The sequence below is a fragment of the Hyperolius riggenbachi genome, chromosome 4 (assembly GCF_040937935.1).
Source record: "Hyperolius riggenbachi isolate aHypRig1 chromosome 4, aHypRig1.pri, whole genome shotgun sequence".
NCBI lineage: Eukaryota > Metazoa > Chordata > Amphibia > Anura > Hyperoliidae > Hyperolius > Hyperolius riggenbachi.
The window spans coordinates 278029162-278053109 of NC_090649.1; the positions used below are offsets into that span (position 1 = coordinate 278029162).

A 23948-nucleotide genomic window follows, 5' to 3' on the forward strand; every position below is an offset into this window, starting at 1 on the left:
TGAGATCATTTTACTATACCTTAATCAGATCATCAATATCTGCCATAAGCGCATAGGAGTCATTAAGCGTTGTCCAGGCTTCTTCCAAGGTATTGCTTGTAGAGGTTCCTTCATCAATCACATTTGCTGTCTGTTTCTAGTGGAGAAATTCCATTTCATTAACAAATTAATACATGTTTGTTTTCAATTTCTGCACTATTACTTCATTATGTAAGAAGCAGAGTTCCACAAAAAAAAAATAAATAAACACAATTTTAACTTAGTAAAATACTTTTAAACATCTCTCTGGATTTTATACATGCAACAGAAAATAGTAAAATAAATTCAGTTCAGTTCTTGCAGCATAAAGAAATACAGAAGTAAAAGTAAACAGATGAGGTAAACGTGTGTGTACAGTGCCAAGCATACAAATACTGTAACCAGGCAGTGTTTGTTTTTTACTGTATCCACCTAAAAGAGTTAGAGTTAACATTCAGGTATGCAAGTAATAGTTTCTCTCCAGTTGGCACTTAGTCAGACTATAGCGACTATAGCCTAAAGCGTAACCCTCACTGACAAGGAACTACAGCCATAAAACTCCTTGCAGAGAATAGTTTCTGAGAGCAGGGAAGAGATAAAAAAGTCAATAGTTCATAGATTTTAGCCTTGGCATTCTACAAAGACTGTGTCATTGAGCAGAGACAATGAAACATTAAAATCTTAAAAAGAGTAGATTTTAACATAACATAAACCAATGGGATATCAAAAAAAAAGTCATTTTTAGCAGTAGACGGATTGATAAAATTGTTTATCCCATACGTTTATTTTCACTTTGTTATTTCTTTGATTAAGTGGCTTGGTTTATGTGCAAGTGTGGAAATACGTATTTTGCTTTATCGTTATTTGCTCTATATTACAAGTAGTAAAATCACCTTACTTCATGCATTTGAAGCTTGTCACTGTTTTCAGCATTTTTAACAGCTGCTTGCATAACATTTGCTCCAGATTCTTTTATGTAGTCCTGTACATCTGCCAGCTTTCCATTGAACTCCATGATAGGCTCCAACACAATAGGGACCAGAGATATAGTAGTGTTATACTTCTGCACCCAGTCTTCTTGGACCTCAAGTAATACTGCAATAATAAGATATCACCATGTTTTAAATAATATTCTACAGATGAGATTATAATGAAAGTGTACACTCTGATTTTTGTACAGATAGCCTACAAAAATGCATACAGTAACAGGAAAATGTTCTCATTGGAATGTATGCAGTTAGCTACCTTCAATGTAGTATATAATGAGCACCAAAATAACAGCTGCTCTGTTAAAAAATAGGCCACCCACGTTGATTCATAATGAATGTAGCTGCTGCAGTCCCAGTAACAATGAGTAATGACAGTTTAAATGCAGGCAGAGAAAAGGATGAGAAATGCCGGCACTGCTGTAAACTGCTTGTTTATTCATAACACATGGTGCAACATCGTGGATTCAATTGTATGCATATTGAGAGGTAACATACCGGTTTGCTGGTAAAGCTGTGCGGTGGGTGCTGGGGGATGAAAGCCTTACGGCCGTTTCGCGCGAATGCGCTTCTACGGAGGCTGCCAAACCCCCCCTGAACCCCTAGCTGCAGTGCCAGCACCTTTCTATTCTACCTTCCTTTATGACAGTTTAAATAGTGCGCAAATAGTTAAACAAGTGTACAGAAAGGGGAAACTGTGTTGTTCACCACCTATTATGCCAAGTATGAATAAGGGCCATAAACTGTAATTATATAAGTAGTAACTGTAGTAAACTAAAAGTCAGATGTTTCTGAAAAGAAAATCCTCATAAGCGCTATATTTCACTGTCATGGAATATATGATGCATAAAAACTCACAGTGTAAAAAATGAAATCAAAATAGGTCCTACCTCTAGCTCAACTCCATTTATGCATAATTAAAGGAAATGTCATTTAGCAAATGACCATAAGAACAGGAATTACCTAGGACCATACATGGCTGTGTCAATAAGTGTAGTAAAGCTGATAACAAATGACATTAGAAGCTTTATTAATGTCTATTAATTGTCCAATGTCTAGCATTAAACTTTATTAATGTCTGTTTTTCTTAATAAATATAAACATATCAATAAAGTAAAATAAAACCATCTTCTGTACATCAATATGCCTGTTAAAGCTTATGTTAGCAGATAAGATCATATTGCTATTCCCAAGGTTTCTCTGAATATCATAGATTCATTCATTCATTCATTCATTCATTCATTCATTCATTCATTCATTCATTCATTCATTCATTCATTCATTCATTCATTCATTCATTCATTCATTCATTCATTCATTCATGCATTCATTCATTCATTCATTCATTCATTCATTCATTCATTCATTCATTCATTCAGTCAGTAAAAGAGTAAAGCATTGAGCAGTAATAATACTTTAAAGCAGATACAAGATGAAAAATTAACTATAGCAAGTAACTTGTCTATATATCTTATCTAAAGTTTAGATAGTTTACACAGCAAATCTAGCTGCAAACAGCTTCAACAGTGTATGATTATTTCTTCCTGTGATACAATAAGAGCAGCCATGTTCTGTTTATCACATTACACACAGGCAAGCTGATCGGTATCTCCAGCCCTCAGCCTGTGAAAACTTCACTCCCCTCTCCTCCTCCCTCCTCTCCTCTGCCTCTGAAACCTCTGGCTGTAACACATCCTCCTCCTGCCCAGACTGTGCTCCCATAAGCCCTTGCTACATGAGTCTGAGAATGCCAAGGCTCTCTGGAGAAGCTGTGGGCGGGGCTTGTTTAGTTTATAGGGAATTAGAGTATTACAAAAAAAGTATTTGGCTTGAGGAATGCCCTATAAACTGTATGAAAGGAACACAATTATGCAATGAGTAAAAGTGCATCTTGGATCCACTTTAACCTTCCTGGCGGTATGATAAGTGCGGCTGCGCGGCCGCGGGAGGGTTTTTTTCACTTTTTTTTTTAGCATGTAGCTAGCCTAGCGCTAGCTACATGCTTCCCCCCTCCCTGCAGCGTCCCCCCGTAGCGTCCGATCACCGCCGGCGCCGCTTGCCCATAAGGAAATCCCGTTCTGAACGGGATTTCCTTGAGGGCTTCCTGCGTCGCCATGGCGACGATCGGAGTGACGTCGCCAACGTCGTGACGTCACAGGGAATCTCGATCCACCCCATAGCGCAGCCTGGCGGCGATTGGCCAGGCAGCGCAAGGGGTATGCGGGGGCCCTGTATCGCGGCGGGTAGCGGCGCATCGGCGGCGGCGATCAGACCAAACACACAGCTAGCAAAGTGCTAGCTGCGTGTTTGAAAAAAATAATTATGTGAATCAGCCCAGCAGGGCCTGAGCGGCACCCTCCGGCGGCTTACCCCGTGTCCAGCACGGGGTTACCGCTAAGGAGATTAATATAGAAATTAGCTCAGATATTGAGTAACAGGTTTAATATAGGAAAGGATCATGCTTTTTTTTTTTTGTTTAAATTGTGTGATTTATGTACCTTTAAGTTGGTAACACGACCTATAATTAGCAAGTTATTGTATACATAATTTGTAAGAAAAAAAAAAAAGTGACACTGCATCTGGAAAAAAATCCCATTACTGAATTCCGCCTATAACAGCACTGACTATTTGGTACTAAAACATGTTATTGAGGACAATAGAAAACAAATGACCAACCAGTCAAGCAACACAATAAGCATCTAACAAAGATCCTCTATCTAACATGAGTGGTGAAGCTAAAAAAAGCAAAAGTCCTCAGAATTTTTAAAGTATTTTAGCTCAGATGAAGTGACCTAGAAAACTCATAAAATAAACCATGAGCCATGAAATGTGCAGAGAGCATTCCGATAAATTTTCAGTAACTGAAAAGGAAAACGAAAACAACAAAACCATCGGCACAGTAAAGACATTATAAACATTAAACCACAGGCCCAACCAGGGCCCCCAGCCTCCCCACCCAAGCCAAGCCTCACACAGTTGCCCACTGAAGAGAGGTGAAAAGGGCCAGGAACCAATTATAGGGTGAAAGAGAAAACTCCTCGTTACCAATCCACCTCTGCCATTACCTGGTTAATATCCCAGAAATCCCAAACCTTCTCTATAATAATACTATGCTGCCATATTATTATTATTTGAGGTTGTAAGATAGTCCATGTTTCTAATAAATTCAATTTTAGCCTGAACCCTCTCCATAGTATGTGGTAAAGAAGACTTCCAAGAGGCTGCTATTGCCAACCTGGCCACCACAAGTATCGCATTAGACATTTTCTGATTGGCAACCTTTATATTCCAAAGAGGGAAGCCCCAATAGAAGAATCCACAGGTTTAAAGGGACGTTTTTGCGATTTGTCTGTGAAACCAGACCTTGTACCATCTTCCAAAAATTCTGCAATTTTGGACAAAAACAAAAAATATGTTCCAACATGCCCTGCTGACCACAGTCTCTCCAACAAAGGTGCAAAACTGAGGGATAATTACCATACTATATGATATTACTGAAGTAGGTCAGTGTTATGATACCATAGAAATAACAATTTATATATGTTTTCCTTAATAGTGAAACATATGGAAGTGCGGCAAGCATTGTCCCACAACTTCTGCCACTTAACCAAAGACATGGTACCAGACAAGACACTTTCCAATTTATCCATATCGGTATGATTACTGAAAGATTCCAAAGGATTCAGGATTATAGTATTATGTAAAAGAGATATGTTACAAGCGCAGCCGCGGCGGACCGCATCGCCACCGCGGCTGCCTCTGAGCCCCTCTCTGTCTCTCTGGCGTCTAGGACGCCGGGGACAGAGTTGTCTTTGCCCTGCGGGGCTGCTGTCTTGCGCGGGCGCGCGCACAGACAGGACCTTTATTCGGAGAGAAGGCTCGTCAGCTGACCTGCTGGTCAGCTGACATCAGAGGAGACTCAAGGCGCCCCGGATTGGCTGCAGCAGGGGGCATGCCAGTGAGGTCTCCTCTGCTTCTTAAAGAGACTCTGTAACAATTTTTTCAGCCTTAGTTCTTCTATCCTATAAGTTCCTATGCCTGTTCTAATCTGCTCTGGCTTACTGCAGTCTTTCCTAACTGCACTGTCTCTGTAATAAATCAATGTATCTTTCCTCTGTCCTGTTTGTCGGGCTAAAGCTTGATTGTGTGGAATGTGCAGGGCTGCTTGTGATTGGTAGAAGCGATACACACCCTCTGCAGGCCCCCTGCATACTCTGAATGACTCATACACTATGCTTAGCTGAGCCTATTAGAAGCTGGTTAGTTTGTTTGTAAACACTGCCTAAAACTGTTAATTACAAGCCAGGATTGCAGCAGAGAGTGGCAGAAACAGCACAGAGGGGCACAGGAGAAAATAATGAATAGAATGGTATGCTTTTTATTGTAAGAATATTAGAGTACAGATTCTCTTTAAGCCTGCGGGCTTCACTGTAGCGCTGTCTGTTGTCATGAACGCTTATGTGTCAGCGCTCAGACCAAGCTAGGATTTCTGGGTCATAGTTGATTTCTGTGTCATAGTTGTATTGTACTTTAGATCAGTTCCAGGGGGTTGAGACCAAGGACCTCACCCCCAAGCCTAGGAATTCTGTGTCATAGTTGTATTGTGCTTTAGATCAGTTCCAGGGGGTTGAGACCAAGGACCTCACCCCCAAGCCTAGGAATTCTGTGTCATAGTTATATTGTGCTTTAGATCAGTTCCAGGGGGTTGAGACCAAGGACCTCACCCCCAAGCCTAGGAATTCTGTGGCATAGTTGTATTGTGCTTTAGATCAGTTTCAGAGGGTTGAGACCAAGGACCTCACCCCCAAGCCTAGGAATTCTGTGTCATAGTTGTATTGTGCTAAGATCAGTTCCAGGGGGTTGAGACCAAGAACCTCACCCCCAAGCCTAGGAATTCTGTGTCATAGTTGTATTGTGCTTAGATCAGTTCCAGGGGGTTGAGACCAAGGACCTCACCCCCAAGCCTAGGAATTCTGTGTCATAGTTGCATTGTGCTTTAGATCAGTTCCAGGGGGTTGAGACCAAGGACCTCACCCCCAAGCCTAGGAATTCTGTGTCATAGTTGTATTGTGCTTTAGATCAGTTCCAGGGGGTTGAGACCAAGGACCTCACCCCCAAGCCTAGGAATTCTGTGTCATAGTTGTATTGTGCTTTAGATCAGTTCCTGGGGGTTGAGACCAAGGACTTCACCCTCAAGCTAAGGAATTCGGTCTCATTGCTCCGGTATACTTTAGACCAGTTCCGGGGGGTTGAGACCAGGGACCTCACCCCCAAGTTTGGGATTGTTGTGTCATTGCTCTGTTATACTTTAGACCAGTTCCGGGAGGGTTGAAACCAAGGACCTCACCCCCAAGCTTAGGATATTGCTACTGTATTGATCTCCTGTGTATGACTCTTAGCTATTACTCTGACCCTGGTCCTGTCTTCTGATCCTGTACTTTCGCCTATCTGTCTACCTGTTATTGAACCTCTGCCTGAATACCGTTTATTCTCTTGTTTCACAATTCTGTACTGATACTTACCTCTCTGTTGCCGAACCTTGCCTGCCTGACCATTCTACTCACCGGTGGGCCCTCGCCACTGGTGAGGTGTTACTACGCCAGCTCCGCTGGTGAAGCAGCTTTGCTGGGCTATCGTTTAGCCTTAATTACCTGCTCATTAGGTACCTGTCATTTTAGTATTTCTGTATCTTGTAGGCTGCAGTCAGTCTGACTCATCCGCCCTTCGGGTGTTCATTTGCCTGCAGTATATTCTGAATCACCCGCCCCTCGGGCGATTCAGCCTCTTTAGTATTGTTTCTCCAGCCTGCTGGAGGTTGTACGTCAGTGCACATTCGGTGCACTGTTTATACCTCACCAGCCCCTCTGGTGAGGTCTCATTAAAGCATTATAGTGACGGTTACACCAATCACTACACACTCTGCTCTCAGTCTTGCTATACTGGTATTATTGGTGATTCTGCGGATCACACACACACACATATATATATATATATATATATATATATATATATATATATATATATAGGTATAGCGTCTGCATTCTTGGTGATTCCGCAGATCACTAAGTTCTGGCACTCCATCGTCACAAGATATAATTCCCTTCTGTCTATACTCCTCTCCAGTTAATCGTTCAAAGGGGGTTGGGGGAGGGAAGATCTGAGTATGAGAAAGAGAAATAACATTATGTCTAATTCTACTCAAAAAGCCTATCCGAGGGGGCAGAATATTTAGCTTGCAATGCCTCAAAATATAGCAACCTATATGAGGGTGCTGGGGACAAATCCTGCAAATTCCTGATTCCCACCAGCACTGACTATTTGAATTCAGTAAACTAGTGTATTCCAGGACACTTTGACCAGAATCAAAATGTCAGTTTTGTTGATTACAAAATATTTAACACATTATATGATATTTCTAAGATGGTCTTATATATTTTATTCGTGTATTTTTGCAATAAAAATATATTTCAATAAAGTTTATAAATGTTGTATCTAACATCATGTATGGTCATTGCTACAAAGTTAAACCATGTTCTTCAGAGGTTTATTCAATAAATTATATTTCCCTTAAAGTGACACTGAAGTGAAAAAAAAAACCTTATGATATAATGAATTGGTTGTGTAGTACGGATAATTAATATAACCTTAATAGCAAAGAAAATTATTTCCAGGTATATACAGTAGCCTTCTTTTTTTTTACAATATTGCATCATTCTCTAATAACTGCAGTTTACACACTAATTCCCCCGCTGTTCATGCCCGGCATAATTCAAACCGCTGATCTGCAGTAAAAGGCAGCTAATGCAGTCCAGTTACAGCACCACCCTGTACAGGAAGTAAACAAAGATCACTTCCTGTATATGGCAGTGCTTACTGGACTGCATTAGCTTCCTTCACCGCTGATCTGCGGTTTTAATTATGCTGGGCATGAACAGCGGGGAATGCGACTTTTTATCGAGGGGATCAGGAACCAGGCACAGATGAGGTAAAGCGGGCAGGCAGGTGAGGGAGGGAATCAGCCTGTATACAGGGAATCTGCCTATATACAGGGGATCTGGCCATATACAGGGGGATCTGGCCATATACATGGGGAATCAGCCTATATACAGGGGGAAACTGCCTATATACATTGGGATCTGGCCATATACATAGGGATCAGGCTATATACAGAGGATCCAGCTATACACAGGGGATCTAGCTATACACAGGTGATCTAGATATACACAGGGGGGTCTGGCCATATACAGAAGGATCTGCCTGTATACGGAGGGAATCTGGCTAAATACTAAAAGGGGATCTGGCTACCCCACAAAATATAAGACCTCCCTAAAAATAAGCCCTATATTTTGAAAGGAAAATTAATATAAGACAGTGTCTTATTTTCGGGGGAAACACGGAAACAGTGAGAGACAGTTGAGATAAGTGTTTCAGAAGAAAAGTGCTGTCTGTGACCAACGTTTGGTCGCAGAGCTCAGAGAGGTTATTTTGCATAGATAACAACTGAAGTTTCTTAACCCTCCCTGTACTGGATACAATATGAGACTCATATCTGTGCTACCAATGTTCTATTTCTTAGCTGTAATACACATACAAATCATTATATCAGAAGTTTATTTTCACTTCGGATTCTCTTTAATTCACCCTTTTCTGTAATTGACAAGTATTATATACAAATTATGTTTCTGCAAGTCAGAAAGTGAAAAAAAGCAGCCTGCTCACATTCTTCTGCCAGCTCTGCCTCATCTTGGACCACCTTCCTTTGAAGATCAAAGGTTAAAGCGGATAGTTCTTTAAGCATTTGTAAAGCTTCCCTCATGGATTTAACACGATCTGACGGGCTGACGTCACCTTGCAGAGTTTCATAATACTTCAGTTTGGCAAATATTTCTGTGGAAATAATGTAATTAAGATTTAGTATATCACACTCATAAATACAATCACTTGAAAGTCCTACAAATTCACTTTAATGGTAAGATGAAGACCAGTCTATATTCGTATTTCCAGGGTGTAACAGCTGTCAGAAACACCCTCCCCAATAAGAACAAGGTGTGCTTTTTGTTATTGAATAGCCATTTAAAATAGACATCATCAAACAAAATCCTGTGAAATTATATCTAGGTACGGTATTTTAAAGGCCCTGGCCGCACTCAGATGGGACTCAATGCTATGGAAGCCTCTCCACTGCCCATGCCAAGCACTAGCCAGTGCACAGGAGCATATGACAGGAGGTGGACTCACCCCCTTCAGCCTTCCAAGTTAAGAGGCTTTAGGCTTATTTGGGTGCTACAGTCCATTGAGAACCTGCATGCATGGCTGACCACTCTCAGACACTTGCACCCAGTTCAGTCATAGGGTATTACCATATTCAGTCACAGGGTACTACCATGTTCAGTCACAGAGTAGTACTACCATGTTCAGTCTCAGGATATTACCATGTTCAGTCACAGGGTATTACTATGTTCAGTCACAGGGTATTACTATGTTCAGTCACCGGGTATTACTATGTTCAGTCCCAGGATATTACCATGTTCAGTCCCAGGGTATTACTATGTTCAGTCACAGAGTATTACCATGTTCAGTCACAGGGTATTACTATGTTCAGTCCCAGGGTATTACCATGTTCAGTCACAGAGTATTACCATGTTCAGTCCCAGGGTATTACCATGTTCAGTCACAGATTATTACCATGTTCCGTCACAGGGTACTACCATGTTCAATCACAGAGTACTAACATGTTCAGTCACAGAGTACTACCATGTTCAGTTCCAGGGTATTACCATGTTCAGTCACAGGGTATTACTATGTTCAGTCACAGGGTATTACTATGTTCAGTCACCGGGTATTACTATGTTCAGTCCCAGGATATTACCATGTTCAGTCCCAGGGTATTACTATGTTCAGTCACAGAGTATTACCATGTTCAGTCACAGGGTATTACTATGTTCAGTCCCAGGGTATTACCATGTTCAGTCACAGAGTATTACCATGTTCAGTCCCAGGGTATTACCATGTTCAGTCACAGATTATTACCATGTTCCGTCACAGGGTACTACCATGTTCAATCACAGAGTACTAACATGTTCAGTCACAGAGTACTACCATGTTCAGTTCCAGGGTATTACCATGTTCAGTCACAGGGTATTACTATGTTCAGTCCCAGGGTATTACCATATTCAGTTCCAGGGTATTACCATGTTCAGTCACAGGGTATTACCATGTTCAGTCCCAGGGTATTACCATGTTCAGTCACAGAGTATTAACATGTTCGGTCACAGAGTATTACCATGTTCAGTTCCAGGGTATTACCATGTTCAGTCCCAGAGTATTACCATGTTTAGTCCCAGAGTATTGCCATGTTCGGTCACAGAGTATTACCATGTTTGGTCACAGAGTATTACCATGTTCAGTTCCAGGGTATTACCATGTTTAGTCCCAGAGTATTGCCATGTTCGGTCACAGGGAATTAGCATGTTCAGTCAATAGTCTGACATGTTCATGCATGTTTTCTTCACCATATTCATTGCATAACGTACTATAAAGTGACAGGCTATTATGCTATTGATGTAATTTCTGTCAGTTAAGATTTATCACATTTCTTATAGGATGTCTCTTCTCTTTTACTAAAATGCCAGCTTGATTGTAGCTGCAAACGTGCTGCAGAATGACACTCTGGTGGAGATAGGGAAAGCCGTGGGTTGCGGGGTGTGAATGAGAGGTCACACAAAACAGCTGCAATGCAAGAGTGAGCAGACTGAAGAATCATCCAAACCACAGACACAGGATGTTGTGGAGTACAATGAACAGATATGATGAGATCCAGTCTATCCCCATCTGACTTTTTACTGTGAGAACCAGTGTGCCTATGGGCACATGTATTGCATTTTATGGGGGTGAGAAAATAGCTAACATAATGGTGACAGGCAGAAAGACCTGATTTGATCTTTAGTAGGAAGAGAAAAAACATATGCATGCAAGCAGATGTTTCTATGTACTCTGTGAAGTGTATAAAGTGTTGCATGCATAGTATGCCGGTGAAATGAAAATGAATATAGTAAATCGTTTATAACATTTGATTTAAATACATTCATATACCTATTGCTATGAGTAACAGTTATATAAACGCATTCCTCCCAACTTTCTGAGATGAGAACGAGGCACATTGTTCAGTGCTAAAAGATTTTCAGTAGAAGACATGCCTTTGCAAGGCGATCATTATCAACATAGCACAATTAAAAAGATAATAAAGCGGTTGAAGAAGGTCCAGAGGCCCTGGTACAGTCGCTACCTTTGCATCCCCTATTGCTACGCTACGCCACTAATGCTGTGTCAGTCGCAGTACTTAGTGCCTTACTCAGGAAGTCTACTTCATTTTCACATTTTTTGCTGTATTCATTAACCTTATTTTGCTTAAAGGGACCCTATCGACTGACATGTTTTTTTTCAATTGAGATAGGAAAAGTTTGGGAAGTGCTGCTAAGTCCTGGTGTATACATCTGAATCTTTATCTCTCTGTTTACTGTTATCTAATCCCTTTCACGCTTTTCTCACGGCAGACTCAGCCATGAGGAAAGGGGGAATTCACTTCACAGTTTATCATTAACTCTATGGGCTTGATTCACTAAACCAGGATAACTCAAATCATGGTGGTTTTCACGTGCATTTTCGTGTTTGCACGCGATCACGACTTATCGCGAGCAATTGTGAATTTTCACATGAAAATTCACAATTGCGTGCGCTAATTCGCGATTGTGCGCAAACGTGAAAATGCACGCGAAAACAGCCGTGATATGAGTTATCACGGTTTAGTGAAACAAGCCCCATGTGTGCAGAGAGCTCAGTCAGAGACAGGCAGCGCTTTCTCTCACAGAGAGCAGAGGAAATGTACCTTATGTGCAACATAAACTTCTGTAATTGTATGTGTGTGAAACCTGATATTTGAAACAAAAGCCTGTCAGGAAATCTGCTTCAATATTACACTGTTCTTAGCATGTCAGGTTGCAGAGATTCTTACAGATTCATACCTCTGCAAATGAGACATTCCAAACGCAGCTAAAATCTACACGCAATGAATTACAACTTTTGCCTCTGATATTTAACACAAAAAGTAGGAAAATGTTTACACAGCTACTTAGACATTATTTGTACATTGTAATTTTAGAACACGTGGTTTGATAGAGTTCCTTTAAACAGAAAAAATGCTCATAAGGCAAGTTATAAATCATCTTAAAAAACAAAAGTGCATTTGAACTCATCTGAAAGACACAGGTGAAGGGCTGTTATAATGTGGTCCAGCATTGCTCCTATTATGTGCTTAGTTTTTAGTAACTAATACATCACTAATCATAGCAGATATAAAAGTTAATTTACACTAAGGGCTTGATTCTCAAAGCAGTGCAAACTGTTTAGCACGGGTGTGCTAAACAGTTAGCACGTGAAGTGCCGCTCGCGAATCGCGCCACTTTGCGCGCGCAAAAGTCCGCGAACGGCACTTTACGTGCTAACTGTTTAGCACACCCGTGCTAAACAGTTTGCACTGCTTTGTGAATCAAGCCCCAAGGCCTGGAACCCACTAGAGCATGTTTTTGAGCATTTAGGGAGCAGCTTCAATTGCTAGCGATTTCCCTAAACGCTCTGCCAATGTAAATGGATCGACAGATTCCTCTAGAGCGACTGTGATTAAGGAAATCGCAATCGCAGGACATGCAGCTTTTTGGGAGCATTTCCATTCTAATGAGGGGTATAGGAGCAGGGAAATCGCTCCCAAAATCGCTTGCAAAACACTATCACAAATCGCTAGCGATAGCGTTTTGCACTTTCTAGTGGGTTCCAGCCTGAGGCCCATATGCAATTAACTTTTTTCACCTGAGTTATCTCCTAGGAGATAATTTTTTATCTTCTATTTAGGGCCTGAGCCCACTGACGCAGTTGTGTCAGTTTTTCAGTTACACATCAATGTTACAGATGCTGAAAAGCGGACAGAAGCAGACACAACTGCGTTAGGGGGTTCAGGCCCTCAGACTTATTTTTCAGCAATTTGCAATTGAAAAAGTAACAAAAAGCAGGTTAAAAAGTTTAATTACAATTATTTTGAGTATTTTCTTGCTTTCTGGTGGTTTAAAATGCATTTTATTGCTAAGGTGGGAAAATATCACCTTGGGGAAAACTCAGGAAAAAAGTTAATTGCATATGAGCCTTTGTGTGGTGGTGTCAGTCATGGCCCACTGCATATAGTATGTAGTTTGCATGATAACATGAAAGTCCATAGACTTTTATGTAACTGTTCACAGTACAGCTGTTCCTGCTTTGTCTGGTCAATTGGAACAGAAAATGTAATAAATCTGAATGTTTGATTTTGTGATCAAATTGGGAGAGAAAAAAATGCCCTAATCACCCCTTTTATGGGAACAATAGATAATTACCTTCCGATCACTTTCAAATGTAAAAATTGCATCGAAAGATTGCATCTGATGAAAAACTTGAACTATTAATGAGCACCTTTAGAGCCAGAGGCAGCCAGGCAATTTTTATAGTTTAAAAGGAAATATATACAGTATGTCAGCCTCAAAATCTCTCTCACTTAAGGTGTGCTTTAAGAAAGTCCTGCTCTGTGAAAAGTACAACACTGATACTGACTGCTTAAATAGGAGATTTGAAATACCGGTTATCCTAGCAGGTAGGTTAGAAGCACAGTGTCATTAGCTTGGGATGCAGTGATCCTACCAAAGTGCTGGTAGGGGTAATGAAGAGCTGCATGAACTTGGTCATATGACTACAGTCTTTGGAAGGAATGTGTTTGCTTGTGTGTGTGAGAGAGTCTGCTTTTTTCAGCACTATGGAGAGTGCCTTGCTATCATAGGTTTTAAAAGTGCAGTGGGTAGAAACTAAAATCCTTGGCAGTAGTGCACACCAGCCTCAGAAGTCAGTCTGGCCTTTTGGTTTCTGCCTATGGCCCTCATTCAATTCACTTTTTCTCCTAGGAGATAATTTTTCATCTTCTCTTTAAAATAACTTTTCGGGTCTTTGCAATTGAACAAGTACTAAAAATCAGGCAAAAAGTAATATCAATAGAATTTTAAATATGTTCTTGCTTGTTGGTGGTTTAAAAGGCATTTTATTTACAAGGTGTGAAAATATCACCTAGAAAATTAAGGAGAAAAGGAGAAAAAGGCAATTGCATATGGACCTGTGTCTTCTACATGATTTAGTGTGTCAAGCTGTCATTTCAGCATAGTTTAGAATTCCTGTAATTGGTCTTTCTGAGAGGGAAAGGGAATACAGCAATGCAAATGAGGAGTGACATCTTTCCCTCTACACCCTCGCTGTTATTGTTAACGTTTTATGTTTACTTGATGCAATGCTATGACTCTAGAATGCTCTTAGTAAAGGCAGAACAACCAAATATCTCCTTGAGGAGATTTCATGAAAATGCTTGTGATTTATTTGATCAAGTGACTAGCTAGTTGTAATAATGTGATCTATCCAGTCTACTTTCTGGGAAGACCAAGGCTAGATTCCCATTAAGTAAGATGTCCAACAGCTAGTGGGAGTGGACTGTGTAGTGTCTGCTTCGATGGCCTTGTTGGAGTCCGGAGCAGATGTATTTCCATCATAGGCTATGTGGGAAATGCATTTGCTGTTTAGGAAAAATCGTGCAGCTCCCAAACGTACCTTCCATTTACTGCAACGGATCCAATAGCTCCATTGTAGACTGACATGTGTGAACAGGTCGTATTTATAAAATAGGATCCATCGACTATGGTTTTTTCCCAAATGGTAAAACAGACAAAAAATGTCATTATTCCACTACAGTATTGTGGGAACAAGGCCTTAGGCTAGGTTCACATCTGTGCCCAATGAAAATGTGTACAGTTACTGTCCTGCCCTGTCCAGTATATTTTCAGCACTTTACATTCGTTTTGCATACATTTTAACGTAACAGACACATGGTATCTGTATGTTTTCTTCCTGCAAAGAACTGGAAACTGTCTCTTGTAAAAGGGATAGTGGGAGCGGCTACTGTTTATTTCCATTGACATGCACTGTGTCTATTGGTATCTGGCATCTATTCAGTTGTGTTTCAGGTCCAGAAAAATGTTGCAGTTCGGGACTTTCCGTTCCTTTTACCAGAACAGATTAAACAGATTCTTTTAAAATGGGAGAGCGTGAAAGATTCCCTGAAATAACTTGAGATCTTTTTTCATGTCCGTCTATCTGTCGCTCTCCGGTCTGGAAAATGGTACATTTTCTCCTCATGTGTGAACCAGCCGTTAAACAGGAAGTAGAACTAGGACACAATTTTCCCTTCAGGGGAATCTTTGAAAACTCAGTTAATATTTACTTCTTATAAAAGTTTGGGTGCATAAATAAACATAGATCTCCACAGCATAACATTTGTTATGTACTGCAGTAATAATAGCTTGACGTAAGATACACTTTACCTTTGATTTCATCCTCTGTGTTACTAATTTGCTCAGCAGTTATCTTTGCGTTATTTAGAGTTTCCATGGTTTCCTTGTGTATCAGCTGGCCTTTCATCTCTGCAAGGTTTCCCTGCAAACGACCATTGTCAGCATAAGTTCACAGTGTCATATTCTATGTGTGTATCCAGAACAGCACATTCCATGCACAGCTGGAGGCATACTGCCGCAACATGATTCCACATAAAGCATTAATCACACTCATGCAAACATAAACATTCTAAATTCCAAAATATTGCTAGTAATACATACCAGTAGCTATATAATGTAAAAACACTTTTTATAATAATCTACGACCAAAAATAAGCGAGCTTTAAATCAACAAATACATAAAAAAAATCCATCATACTTTTAAAAAAGTACCGTATCCATCATACAATCTTACTTGACAGTTAGATTATGGCATACTGAAAGCTACTGCCTTCAGTTGTCACTCTTCTACTGCTATAGTCTTCCTTTAAAAGCATCAGAATAAAATCTTAAAATTACTGCAAAATGACTGAATGTGTCAACAAAATACCACTTTCAGCAACCGATGGCACCTCACTAGTTAGTCAGCAGGGCTGACCACAGGGATCCCCCTCTTTACTTGGTCACATTGTCGTCAAGCTATTTTTTCCTTTTTTTAAAATCTTATTTCATATTTGTCTAAGCAGACACTTCTAAATGATTGCTATGAATTCAAAATGTAGAAGTGTTTTTCTGTTTTGGGGAGAAATTCAGAAGTGGCTAATAAACAAAACTAAGTTAGCTGTAGACATGAAATCACGTTCTCCTCCAACACCACCAGCTAAATTCCCTCAAGGAGCTTACAATCATTTTGTTTTTAAGACAAAAAAGGCAGGGCTCTCTCCTAGTGTTTCCAGTATTGTATAATGTATGTCCACTAGGGATTGCCCTTCTCAGGAGAACTCATGGAGAAGTATGTGATCAGTTTTATCAGCTGATAGATTTGTAAGCTTTTGTTGGTCATCTCTGCACCTGCTCTAAAATCAGCAATACCCTTTGTGCAATGCAATGCCCAGAACTAAAATCCATATTCCAGATGTGGCCTTAATGGAGAGTTAAACAGGGGCAGTATTATGCCAGCATCCCGAGTTTTTATTTCCCTTTTAACACATCCCAAAGTTTTATTTGCTTTAGCTGCAGCAGCTTGGTATTGAATTTGATTACTTAACTTGAGGAGTACTCCTAAGTCCATCTCTGAGTTTGATGTCCCAATCTGTGACTAGACCATTGGTATAACCAAAATGAATGACTTTTTAGTTTTCTACATCGAATTTCATCTGCCATTTGTGTTCCCAAATAGCCATCCTTTCTAGGCTATTCTACAGTATGTTACTATATTCCTGAGAGTTTATAATTTTGCTAAATTTTGTATCCTCTGCAAAAATAGCAACATTGCTTTGTACTTTATCTACTAGATCATTATTAAATAAATTGAAGAGTACTGGGCCCAGTACTGACTCATGTGGGACCCCACTGCTAGCAGTCTCCTGTTTTGAATATGATCCATTAACCCCAACTCTTTGCTTTCTGTCCATTAACCAGTTCCCTATCCATGCACACAGACTCTTCCCCAGAACCTGCACCAGACTGTTGTGGGGAACAGTATCGAAGGCCATTGCAAAGTCCAAATATATCACATCTACAGCACTCCCAATATCCACACTAGCATTCACTACCTCATAAAAGCTGATCATGCTAGTCAAACAAGAACTGTCCTTAGTAAACCCATGCTGAGAAATACGATTCTGCTATGAAGTCTTGTATAGCATCTCTTATACACCCCTCAAATCGTTTGCACAAAACTGGTGTTAAGCTTACTGGTCTATAATTTCCTGGGTCTGATTTTCTTGCCCTTCTTAAATAATGGGAAAAGCTGGGCTTTACACTAATCTTTTGGAACTATCCCACTTGAAAGAGAGTCACAATGCAAGTGGACTGATCTCAAATCTTTTGTTTTCCCCAATGATAAATAGTTATGATGGGTGTTTATGTGCAGGTCACCCCTCCCGTGTAATAGACACCTCACCTACACAATCTGTCAGAGCATTCACAATCTTCCCTCGTTCTATATCGTGGTAGTAAAATTGGTCAATCAATGCCAATTAAAATTGTGTGTGTACCAGGCTTTAGGCAGCTTTAGTTCATTAGTTCTATCAGTTGTCAACAGTCTATGTGTAAGCAGATTATACTAACCTTTTCAGCAATGTCATTAACTTCACCTTGAACGAGTTCTAGTTCTGTTTCAAGGTCATCAATCTGGACCTCTTCAAACAATGAATGGTTCTTCTTTTCTCGTAGAGTTACCTTTAATATACAGAATTGTAATGTTGCGGCTTGTTCAGTGAAATGAAAGGAAATTTAACCAATACACTACTTAGAGGAATCACAGCTGGGTGGGCAGCTATCCAGATCATTCAGTAAAAATAGTAAACCTTTTAAAGCAGTTATAGAGGCCATGCTCTGGTTATAAAGTTGTTTTCTTATCAGCATGTTCATGGTTCTCTTAGGGGCCAATGCATACATGCTTGATAGATTGTCTCTTTGTAATCTGGCTGCACATCATTTAACAAATGAGATTTTGATGATTTTAAAAATCCATTATTTGGTTTTCTGGGGTGTCTAATGATGGGAAGCAAACAAAGCTGTTCCCTTTACCTACTTGGGATAATGCAGGAAAAAGAAACTTGGGAACAATCAGACAGATTTATAAAAACTAGAGCAAAGAAAATTGAAGTAGAGCAGGTGCTCGGAACAAACAATTCAAAACTGAGAACTAGACATTTTCTCCACTTTTGCACTAGTTTTGCTCCAATTTTCCGTGCATTAGTTTTGTTAAATCTTTAGATTATAAGCTCGCAAGGGCAGGGCTCTCTCACCGTTTTGCGTCTTGGAAATCATTATACATTTGATTCATCATGTTACTTTTATCACTGTCATTACCAATTCTGTATTTCATATATTGATGTAAACCATTGTCTGTATTATTATGTACCCCATGTTTGTTTCTTACTTTGTACAGCGTCACAGAATATGCTTCATAAATCAATAATAATAATAATAATCTCCCCTACTTGTTACTTGTAGTTGTTATGGGTGGGGAGATCATAATGACCACATTTGTTATAAGATCAATGCAGATGAGCCCCCTGGCCGAAGCAGGCAATTTGGGCACCGGAGGCACCAGGGATGTTTGGCCATAGGTTCCCATGCCACGATTAGCGACTATAACGGATAAAATACAAACTGTGGCTATCAAAGCATGCACCTTAATGATTTATGTGTTCAATGTTTCTTTTTACATATTTTCATTTTTACAACACGTTATCAGGAATTAATAGCAAATGTATTATTTTGATCTTTTACAATAGGCTCGTCTTTGTGTTTTATGCACAGTGCACAGCATACTGATAATTCAAAGCAAAATTTTGTATGTGCATTCATTGTTCTTGTATCAACTTCTTCCAGTAATACATTATTTTGAAGCTTAGAATTAGTTCTGTTACATATACGTAAACAACCCATGACAAACCATAAGAAAGCAAAGTAAATTAAAAAATAAAATGATCAGAATTCGTATTTTACCGTGAGTTGGGCTACTGACTCATTGATGCCACTGAGGAGTTTGTTAATTGCCACTCCAGTTGATATACTCTTTATTGTTGACCTGGTTTCATTTATTAACAAATCACTGAGCCGGAGGTCATCAATCATATCCCAAATACATTTATCACAATCTAGTAAAACAGGAGAACAGGGTTAGAGAAGTTATTCAATGTGGAAAGATGAATCCTTCTTATGAATACAATGCTTGATCTTTGCCTTTGTTGTGGTGATGTGAGTGCCATTACTTTGTGAGAGTTAATGGATAGTTAGTGTTGGGCTAAGTTCACACTATGGTTAATTCATTACCTGTGACGCAGGCAAATAGCATGAGTAAACTGCTGTTATTTGCACTAATAAATCAGCGCAACTTCCTGACATCTCTATGCACGCTACACCTGCTAGTGGCAGCATAGTGTGCATTACGTAGCAACAGCCGATGCCTTCACTTGCCGTGCGGTAGTGAGGTATCGCTCCCGCGATACTTCATTAGCACGGCTGCTACTGTGTTAATTAATGGAGTAGCGGCTTCGCTAGTGAAGTACCGCAATAGCAATACCTTACTACCAATACAATACCATTGAAATTGGTTTACTGTGTTACTGAGTATATAAACCTGCATGTAAAATTTTACCCTCTGTATTTTTTCATTGTTAATTCTGGGCAAGATATATGTGCACAGAGTATAATGCCTGATGCATATGCTTTATATTGAATTTACTAAATATGTAAAGAGTACCTCCAGTCAAAATTTGCTTATTGTAAATTGGTACTCTTTATGGTCCCCTAACACGGTATTGGCATTCAAAAAAATGAATAACTCATTGATGTTAAACCCCACCTCATTGGGAAAAATAAACTGTGGAAGTTTTTGCCCGAAGCCTTTCCGAGAATCTTGATAGGCGGACCCTGAGCTGGGGGTGGGCCATGACAAGACAAGTGGGGGTGGCCTCAGAACTCGGGAGTTCTTGGCAAAGTTTTGGGCTATTGACGGGGTTGGTATTTAAAATGGCTTACCATTTCAATGTGAATGGGTGAGTTAATTACCCGTTCGATTGCCGATCCCCTGTAAGGGGACAATAAAAGTACATTTATAATAATCAAAAGTAACCTGAATTTCACTGAAGGCACTCTAACTGGCACATCACCGATCAATCCATTTATCCCACACTAAATGAAATTGCTGTAACTGATCTCTGTGAGTACGTTTTTTTCAAGGCAATACTATTATCCAGGTGTTTAATCCAGCATGATAATTGGGGTGGATTTGGGGATAGCCAGTGCAGGGCAATTTCTTGCCTAGCAGCAAATAGTGTCTCTCTGATAAAGGTTTTGGTGGTGGCACGTAAATCTTCGTCACGTATTATTCCAAGCACACAAAGAACTGGGTCAGAGGTTACAGGACAACCAATTCTGTCATGGAGGAAACCGATGACCTGTCTTCAAAAGGAGTCTATACAGTATATGGACAGCTCCTGATGAAGTGGAAAAAGGAGGGGGAAGATGCAGCACATTTGGGGCATATATCTTGGGTTTTGAGGTCATACTTAGTAATTTGCTTAGGTAACAAATAGGCCTGGAGGAGGATATAGAGTTGAGTGGCACGATCCTTAACAAATAAATAAACTTTTTTAACTGCCTCCAGTCATCTTCATTCAAAGAAAGACCAGCTGCTTCCCATCCCATCTAGTTTTAGAATCAAGCGTTCTGTCAAGTGCCTTGGACTCTATCAATTCCTTATAAATGTCTCCTATAAGGCCACTTGCACACTGCACGCGAATCCGATTCAGATTCCGCTTTTTAATCTGTTTTTACATCCGATTCAGATTCCGATTTGCAGTGTGCAGGGAGCAAACTGCAAATCAGAATCTGAATCGGATGTAAAAACTGATTAAAAAGCGGAATCTGAATCGGATTCGCGTGCAGTGTGCAAGAGGCCTAAGATGTTTTTGGGGGCCTCGCTCAATTAGTTGTAGGACCGGGTAGGGTTGAATGTCTACCTTATTACCTTTAAATTGGGCTCGAAATGCATGCATAAGCTGCACATAGCGAAAATAATGAGGGGCAAATGCAGGGAACTTATCTTTCAGCAAGTGGAAGGAAATATTTTGAATATTTTTATTCAATACAATTTGGCCAGGGAATACAATCCCGTTATTTTGCCAGAAAGTCTGGTCTGGGATGGATATGAATTCAGAAAGTTTTGGGTTGTTCCAGAGGGGGGTGTGGAAGTCATAGGATGTAGAGCTGTATAATCCACCTATTCTTTTCCACACACTCATAGCTTGCGTTAATATTGTATTTCGCTGGGTATGCAGAGAAATAACATCTCTTAGGAGGTCTAGTTCTGCACTGTCAACTAGGGGGTTAATAGTGTAATCCAGTGCTTCTGGATTGTGCAATTTGGAGGTGCAGAACAAGGAGGCAACATGCTGCAGTTGAGCTGCATAATAATATTGATGCATTGAGGGCATTGCAAGGCCACCCATACCATTGGGGTTAATTAACGAAGTATTTGACACTGTTTTTTTTACAGTTCCAAATAAAAGAGAGAAGGTAAGTTTTAAGTTTTTTAAAGAAGGCAATAGGGATGTACTGAAGGTACTCTTTAAGTAGAATCAAAACATTTATTATTTTCCGGATCCACTGCGCTCTGTGATTTCAAAGCACAATTTACTGTCTAGTGTGCTGGTATGCATTAAAAGTTTATGTAGTCCTCCTGTACATCATCATCTTGTTTTGGTTTACATGGTAATACTTCAAATCCTTATTGCATCATAAATCAGGTTATACATGGAGAATGCATGTGATCCTCAGTCCTGCACTATTCTCCCAATGACCAATGTCGGCATTTCCTTCCACTTAAGTTTAATTATGGCCTTTGAAGTACAGTTAAGGAAAACGTCATGTTCTCCTTAGCTAATACCATCACTCCATTAGTAACTTACTAAATGAGCAGTCTGATCCACTAGAGGAATCCGGGTCTTCTAACAGGCATTCTCCAGTTTTATTGTTACACGGTCCACCGCCACAGTTGCATTCTACGAGGGAAGCATAAAGAGTGCTAATTGCACACAAAAAAAGTAAATGATTATTGGACAGGAAGGGGATGCACATGTTTGGGATTATAGATAATGCAGAACATCTGTGCACTCTAGAAACATTTTTTATCACACAGTGAGAAATGGCCTTATTACTGAACTCTACAAGTGAAATGAAATAGCAAGAAATGTTAATGATCCATAAGAAAGAATAGTGCTTTACTGTTATTTAAACACTACCCACTTATCTAAATGCAGCAAAACAATATTGGAATGATCCTGTTGGGAAATGATTTTCCTAAGATACCTAAAAACCTCTTCTTAACAATAACACACTGGTTTGCTACTTTTCTAGTTCTAATTTTACTAGTTTTCTAGTTTCTAATTCTACTAACACCCTACAGGTGGCTGCAGCTCCATGGAAACATTACATTCTCAACCATATTGATTTTACATTACGGCACTATAAACTTTAAAGTGAACCCGCGGTGAGAGTGATATGGAGGCTGCCATATTTATTTCCTTTTAAACAATACTAGTTGCCTGGCAGTCCTGTTAATCTTTTAGTATCAGTAGTGTCTTGAGTAACAACCCTGAAACAAGCATGTTGCTAATCCAGTCAGACTTGAGTCAAAGCATCTGATATGCATGCTTGTTCAAAGTCTATGCTTAAAGCATTCGAGACACAGGATCAGGGGGAAAGCCAGGCAATTTGCATTGTTTAAGAGGAAATAAATATGTCCGCCTCCATACCACTCTCACCTTGGGTTCCCTTCAAACACCCCTTTTCCATTTTGCCAAATGTTGCACTTAACCTTACTTGCTCATATCCATGACAATGGCTGGGGACATGTTCACAGGCAGTCAACAAAAAAAGGCAGTTGTGGGTGATTGTCTAAGATATTAGCATTGGCCATATTAGTGCTGTTTGATGAGCTTCTGGTCGAACGCATACTCAAATACTGTCTCCATTGATTTCAGTGGAGATCGGTTTCAGCTTCTGCTGACACTGGAATTTTGTACCCTGGGTGGCTGAACAGCCCTCAAACAAAACTGATTAGCATAATGTGTTCTTTAACATTATCCTGCTTTTCACTTTTAGTTTTCACAAACATAAGAAGCTCCTGACCACTGGTCTACATTTAGTTTGTGAGCTGTAGCACTTACACAGTTTATAAGCCTCTGTTGATACTCACTCTGGCAGCCAAAGGCTCCATAACTCCAATATCCCGATAGACATCTGTCACATTGCATCCCTCCTACTCCAGATCTACATCTGCACTGTCGTGTTATGGGATCGCAGTTGTTGTCTGTGGAAGCAGCACTGCACTCACACTTCTGACAGCCCAAACAACCATTAAAGCCATAGTATCCAATCTAGGGAAAAATTTGGAAAATGTGATAGTCTTTTCTCATTAGATGTGATCTCTACAACTAAGCTGTATTTAATGTTGTGTATAAAGAAAATCATAATTGTTACAGAGCTCATTAAGGGTCAAAGAAACTACAATACTCAGTTTGATTTACTCATATGCCCTATACTACAAATCAAACTGTCATCATGTAACTCATAGTTCATTGAAAGCAATGCTATGACATATTCTCTACTGTTTACAATAACAAACATGCTTTCAATAAAGTTATGTTTGGAGAACATGAATAAAAAATGTGAAACTTCTTTTATTTTAATTTTGGGTAGAGCAAAGAACATTGTGATGTCTATGAAGCTTTTATTTCTCAATATGGAGAGTTCCCCTCTATTCCCTATGGCAGCTAACATTGGGACAAAAAATATATAATAGATATGTTACAGCTGT

General features: G+C 39.9%; 1 protein-coding gene across 1 annotated transcript in view; it reads right to left on the minus strand.

The window, feature by feature from the left end:
* The window catches only part of LAMA4 (laminin subunit alpha 4), a 155467-nt gene that overhangs the window by 81562 nt on the left and 49957 nt on the right, over nt 1-23948 (minus strand). Inside the window, exons 7-14 of the mRNA XM_068231320.1 lie at nt 23328-23508; nt 22039-22131; nt 19073-19224; nt 17684-17794; nt 15443-15554; nt 8724-8891; nt 917-1113; nt 20-136 (exon numbers count right to left, since the gene is read on the minus strand). Coding sequence (XP_068087421.1) covers nt 20-136; nt 917-1113; nt 8724-8891; nt 15443-15554; nt 17684-17794; nt 19073-19224; nt 22039-22131; nt 23328-23508 — 1131 coding nt within the window. The remainder of the gene's footprint in view (nt 1-19; nt 137-916; nt 1114-8723; nt 8892-15442; nt 15555-17683; nt 17795-19072; nt 19225-22038; nt 22132-23327; nt 23509-23948) is intronic.